Source organism: Adiantum capillus-veneris, chromosome 5, assembly GCF_014529385.1.
Source record: "Adiantum capillus-veneris isolate H3 chromosome 5, ASM1452938v2, whole genome shotgun sequence".
NCBI classification, from domain to species: Eukaryota; Viridiplantae; Streptophyta; class Polypodiopsida; order Polypodiales; family Pteridaceae; genus Adiantum; species Adiantum capillus-veneris.
The window spans coordinates 119672993-119679713 of record NC_140935.1 but is presented as its reverse complement, the minus strand read 5'-3'; the positions used below and the strand labels follow the sequence as shown (position 1 = coordinate 119679713).

Genomic DNA, 6721 nt, shown 5'->3' with positions numbered 1-6721 from the left:
TTCATTTTACAAAAATTTGAAATACTGATCTCTATTTTTTTTCATAAACAAAATAGTGGAAACTCAAAAACTTGAACGTTTTAAGCACTAAAGAGAAGTCAGTAGTCAACACGGCAATGTGTGCGGCAATATGTTCACGGTAATAGTCGCGGTGTGTTTGTGGTAATATCCGCGATAACACTTGAAATGAAAAAAATTGTGCTCCTATCCCCCACTTTTTTTATCGTCCCATTTTGGACTGTCACCATCTCGCAACTCAAGGGCAAGTGTCTCTCTCTCTCTCTCTCTCTCTCTCTCTCTCTCTCTCTCTCTCTAAGAAATGCGGTAAAAGGTTACTGTAAACGTGTTGAGAATTTCATAGTGATAACTATATAGTAATTGCATTGGACTTAAGATTTGCTACTTGTAACTAGCAAGTCAACATAGTTACTATATAGTAAATGTATTAGACTTGGGATTTACTACTTCTAACTAGCAACTCCACGTAGTGGAGTTGCTATATAGTAATTGTATTAGATCAAAGATTTACTACTTCTATGTAGAAACTCCACACAATTACTATATAGGAAATCTAGAGGTACTTGAAAGTTACTAGTTCCATCTAGCAATTATAGACCTATCATGTAGGTAGCTATGACTTTGCTAGTTCAATCTAACGGAAAGCTCCTTACTTCCTACTTCAATCTAGGAAGTACATGGAACCCAAAGCTAATTTCTATATGGTAACATGTCAAAAGCTCCTTGTGAATGCCTTGTGACAAAGCCATATCTATGCATGCCAAACCAGCTGACATATACGGTCTTTGCCTTGGCCTACAATCATGTAGATTGACTCATTTACCTGTTTGAGGATGCGCTCAACCAAATGTCGTCCCGCCGCCTGGAATGCCACCCCCTCCCAACAAGCTCAACTTGGGCTTCTCCAACCATAAGATAGCTTTTCTGCATAGCCTCCACGAGTGTGATGCTTCAAGCTGCAGGCTTACTAGCTAGCCATGGACATATAAATCTAGCCATTCAATAGCAGCCATGGATACATAATTCAGACCATTGCAAAGAGTTCAACACAATAATTAATATTCTCAGTACCTAGACTTCAATTCAGAAGTGATGTTGAAGCCTTTTGATGGGCCAATCAGAGAGATAATCAGCTACATTTCACAATTATAATAATAATTATGATAACAAGGCCTCGACGAGAGGAATGAATGATCCGGCATTACACAATGGGCTCTTCAGTCAATGTGGGCATATGGAGGAGAATAATTAGGGTAGTTGATTAGTAAGGAGCAAGATTAAAGATGAAAGGGAACAATTAATTGTGAGGAGATTATCGGAGGGGGCCGAGAACAGATTGCAGCTGATTTACAACAGCCTGCCAGCCAGCTTCTGTAGGGTGGAAGAGGTCATCCCAATAGAATTTGGAATTGGGGTTAGGGCACACCGTGTATGCCGGCGCACCTCCCGCTCCAAAGCTCCCGCACTTGCTATTTGCATCATTCCCAGTACAGCATGGTTTCAGCCCACCTGCATTTTGCACACATCCACATTTCTCATCATGGACATACTACCAAGCAATTTATTAAGCTTTCTGAAATTAACTTCCACATTAGTTGCTACTTGCCAAATCACAGATAAACATAGGATAAAATATAAACAGGCAAAACACCATTACAAAATGATTTATCCACGTTTTTCTTTAAAAGAAAAGTGCAGACAAAGCACCATCAAACACAGAGCTATCCAATGCACAATTGTGCCTTCAACAGTCAGTCCCGAGCCATCATGAAACGGCACATGCAACGGCCAGCATCCAGCTGAAAACCTCTTGATGGTTTTCATTTGCAGCATGATGTGATCCAGGGGGGGTCGACCAACAAGATCATAAGCCCCTTTTGTACCCCTAGATATGGGACCATTCTTTGTAAAAGGCACCTTTTCTCCCGAGATCAACGGCTTGCTGATAACATGGATTTGAAGAATCCGAAAGCATCATCATACATGGGCTTTTTCCTTCACAAAGCCCAAATCATTGAAGCCAAATCTTCCTACGGCCACATGCTATAAGAGATGCGAACCCCAAGCAACATTCACTACACATGCCTATTGCGATTGATAACTAACAATCATATGCAAAGAAAGTTGGAAAACAATCATGGTATAAATTCGAAAAAACACATCTTGATATATATTTGAAGGTACCTAGAGAAGACTGAGCTGAAGTAAAAGCCGAGTAGAGGTCGAGATTGACAATAGAACCATTAGCAAAATAATGCCTGAGTCCCAACACATTCTTGAACACCCTGGCATTGTGAGGTTGAGCCACATTTACACTCCATGTCTCATTGCAGCTCGAGAAAGAACTGTTTGCAGTTGCAATAGGGAGGCATCCTGTTGGTGGCAAATACGTCACTGCAAACTTGCGCAAACCTGACTGGTAAAGTCGGATGAGATCCGCAGAAATCTGCTTTCCAACATTTACAGTGAGAGGATAGATACCCTGAAAGTGAAAGAAAGTGTTAGAAAAGTTGACTGATGGGATTCAAATTCAAGCTCATAAAGGCAAAAAAGTCAGCAATGTCAATTGATAGGATTGAAATTCAAGCTCATATAATTGAGGAACAGAACCCGTTTTGACAAAAGTTGATTCCCTTTTCGGAATCCTAACTAACAGTGAACGATAGTACTTAATGTTGGTTACTGGATCTGGTATATGACATTGGCAATTTAACACAATAAATTTCTGTGTAAGGTTCGCAATATGCAAACTTCTCGTCCCGCATACATTTACCACCTATTTCCCAAATCCTTGTAGATATGTGAGAAAAATGCACACAAGCTCTATCCAATCTCTGAAATGAACCCCTTTAGCATGCATGAAAAAGATACATGTGCAAGCAGACCAGAACAAAAAACCTTATCAACCAATGTGCTATGCTCACATATAAACAAATGACCCCAAAGTAGAATTGTGTTCTTGAGATTACCTCAATGGGAGACTTCTGGACAGTGAGATAATAGAAGTAGTCATCCCCAGCAGTGGTGTAGAGCGCAACGGCCGATGCCAGCTGTTCAGGGGTAAAGCTTGAAGCAACACGTTGAAATGCATCAATCTGTGACGAGATGGGCGGGTATCCATATGCTGAGAGCACACCACTCCCTCCAACTGCAAAGTTGAGGCCTACGGTTCCATTGATCCCTCCAGAGAGCTTGGAAATACTGACTGATGGGGCAGTTTTTAAGGCAGCTCCTGCATGCACATTATGGTGTTAATTTTAGGATGGCAGCATACAATCTCAGAGAGTCTCATGCTTGTGCAAGATGTGCATCGGATGCAATACTACAAGCACTGACCTTAAAAAATTTGAAAGGCTGTGTGTGTGTGTGTGTGTGTGTGTGTGTGTGTGTGTGTGTGTGTGTGTGAGAGTGTGTATCCATTGTGCATGCGCGTTTGTATCAAGAAGGGTCTAGTTCGCCTCTTGTATCTTCTGCTTTTGTTTGTGAGCGCACATGTGCGTGTGTATGTATGCGTGAAAGACAATGTATTAAGGGTAGAAGAAGCTGGGATTACTCACCTAGTACATCACTCAACACATGACCATTGCTGTATCTGCCCGCCGGTACCCCGGGCCATGTCTCTCCATATGGTACTGTCCACGGATATGGTCGCGCTGAATCATGCTGATTCACATTGCCGATATCTCCATATGAACTCCCAAATACGAACATCAGCGCAGCACGAGTAGGGGCAGCTGCATTGGCTGAGAAAACACATCCAGAGAAGCATTAACACCCACATCTTTAGAAAGACATTGATCAGCTTGAGCAATGCATACACCACAGTGTACTACTGGAGAGCATCATAATGCGCCGCAGATAAATGTGTGTGCTCAAAGTGTGAGGGAGCAAAGGACAGTAGCATTCCCTGAGCGAACGTGCATGTAGAGAGAGGTGCTTACCCAGAGCAAGTGCCAGGAGAAGAAGACATGGAAGAGCGGACATGGTGGGCAGAAGAGAGAGGGAGCCTCTTCTGCAGCAGAAGATAGCTGATAGCTGAGCTTCGACACTAGCCCAGCGGCCCAGCCAGCTCCAACACTCTAGCCTCGACTCTCAAGAGCTGTTTGATCTAACTATAAGAATTAATGAGTTTTGAACTCTGGTTGAAAATGTATTGAATGGAAAAATGATGGTAGCTGGGCTCTGGAGTCTGAATCCGGCAGGAAAAGGAAGAAGTGAAGGTTAAAAAGCACCGACTAGAGAGAGAATATACTCTTCACCAGTTGGTGTGTCGCGTGCGACAGTGTGTTTGTGTGTGAGAGATAGAGAGAGAGGAGAGAAAGTGTGTTGGGGTGGGGGGGGGGGGGGGGTTTTGGTTGGTTGTAAAGACGCTTGTGAAAGAGCGACAGAGCATGTGTTCGTATATACAGCTGGACGTAAATTGTAGCGTTAAAGAGAGAGACGGGAGAGAGAAGACGAGAAATGTGGCCCTCTCTCCTCTCTCCCCCTCAAAGTTTAAACGCAGACCGGAGAGAGAGAGAGAGAGAGAGAGAGGGAGAGCCTTGCAGAAAGTTGCAGCCAGCATGCATATGGTGGCGTTTTTGTCAACCTGCAGCGCACCAAGGCCATTTCATCATCAAAAGCCAACCCCTGTATTCTCTTCTCTCTCCTCTCTTTCCTTGCACGGGGCCTCCTCTCTCTTCCTCTCAAATTAGAGCGTCTCACGGTAACTCAACTATGGGAGCATCCCCACGCTCACGGTTGAACCACCCCAGTCTGCATACGTTGGCGAACGAACCCGGTCATTCCTCCGGACTAAATGGCGTGGGCACCATGGAGTGGAATCGACGCCCTAGTGCTCCAAGCAATCAGAATCATCGATGGCTTCAGAATGAAAATTAAATGCATCCGCCTTTTCATGGTTGCTCGTCCACGTGGACACACACACACACATAGAGAGAGAGAGATAGATAGATTCCATTATCGTCTTCGGAGGTCAAATATGACTTATGGGACCAATAAAACATGTACAATAAAGACTCCTCTATCTAAGAGGGTACAATGGCTGCAATAGCCCATGTAGATGTGTGTGTGTGTGTGGGGGGCGGGGGGGGGGGGGGGGGGGGGGGGGGGGGGGGGGGGGAAGAGCGTGATACAACAAAATTGCAACAAATGTTGCTTAGGGGGATAGGGATGGTTAAGGGGGAGGAGGTGGATGTCGGGCGGGTTTTTGTGTGCGAAACTTCTCGATTATGGCTCTACCACCACGATAGACGGCATACTTATCTGCGACCCATGTATCTCGTACCTTTTGCAGCTCTTGCTTCTTTATCTTGAGTTGGGCGGGGGTTAGAGCCTTGCTAATCTATATGGTTGTGCCCTTGAGAAGATGTGTTTGCTTCAACACTAGTTTGGTACCAAAACAGGACACTCAAGTGTCATTTTTTCATAAATTTAAATTAAATGCTACTTGCATTAGATGGTGTACTTAAGAAAACCCTCTTGATATCATTAAATATGTCACTTAGAGGGTCTTTCAAAATTATAAGCTTGCATTTTAGAAGCTACCATGATCATTAACTATACTCATCAAGTTGACCCTCATAAGACTAGGATTGGTGCTTTGAAGAAATCGACTTTATAAGCTCAAAAAAAAATGAAGTGACCTTGTATAAAATTTTACGCGACTTTTCCACAATTGTGCTATAGATAATTGAAAGTTGCATGTACAACAAAATTTACTTTCGAGTATATAAAATAATGGAAAGTTCTACATGTTTGATATGGCCATCTTAAGCATATCGTCCTGCACAAAGAAAAATATGGTTTTAATATATTTGTGAGTTTTAGAAAGTGATACATTTATTACCCTCTCCATTGAGGACTCAAGGTGGCAAGGAGAAGGGCTTTGGCATGCAACAATTATTGGATTATTTCAAATATTCAAAACTGCGTAAGAGAAAACTTTGATATTTTCATTCTTGAGACATAAGCGTTCAAAACCTCAAATAATATCAAACTTTCCACGTAGATCCACTAAAAGTATCAAAGTACATGGTACAAACACAATTGGGGCACCTAAAACCTTGGTTTCAATGTTATTATGGAGAACTCCAGATTTTCTAGAGTTTTTGCACGATAAAAAAATCAAGATAGAATTCAAGCAATGAGATTTAATTGAGTTAGGGAGCTGAAAAAACCCGTACTTTCTTGGTTTTAACATATAAAGTCATTTGTGGTTGTCAAACTACACTAGAATAGCCCCAATTCCATGAGGGGACCTTTGGAAGACCAAAATTATGCTCTTATTCAGCAAATGCTCAAGTATGAAATTATGTCTATAACTTGCATGTGATATGGCAACTAGTCTTTGAAGGGCATTCTATTGTTTTGTAGCACTAAGTACTAACACTTGACTTTTATAAACATAAAAAAAGCCATATCTACAAAAAGATATAAGAATTTTATGATTTTTTTGGTAAAACAGCTTGAAATTTTACTAAAATTTATACCTTAGAAATTACCATAATTCTCTCCACAAGGATTGTATCTTGGCATGGAGCAAAATCCAAGGTTTTCTTTCCTTCATAACCAACCTATGGTAGAAGCAAGGTGTAAAAATATTATTTCTAGCTTGACAAATAAATTGTTGAAACTTGGTAGGAAAACAGGACACTTAAGTGTCTCAGGACACTTGAATGTCCAATTATAGGACTAGTGTTAA

At 41.9% G+C, this 6721-nt stretch overlaps 1 protein-coding gene across 1 annotated transcript; it reads right to left on the bottom strand.

Moving 5' to 3' along the window:
• Positions 1–1138: 1138 nt before the first annotated feature.
• Positions 1139–4191, bottom strand: LOC147457998 (GDSL esterase/lipase At5g03610-like). The gene is made up of 5 exons (XM_086512748.1): positions 3960–4191; positions 3576–3761; positions 2988–3250; positions 2203–2500; positions 1139–1527 (listed from the first exon to the last, which is right to left on the bottom strand). The coding sequence occupies exons 1-5, from the start codon at positions 4000–4002 to the stop codon at positions 1331–1333; spliced, it is 987 nt and encodes a 328-aa protein (XP_086368874.1). The 5' UTR covers positions 4003–4191; the 3' UTR covers positions 1139–1330.
• Positions 4192–6721: the final 2530 nt, after the last annotated feature.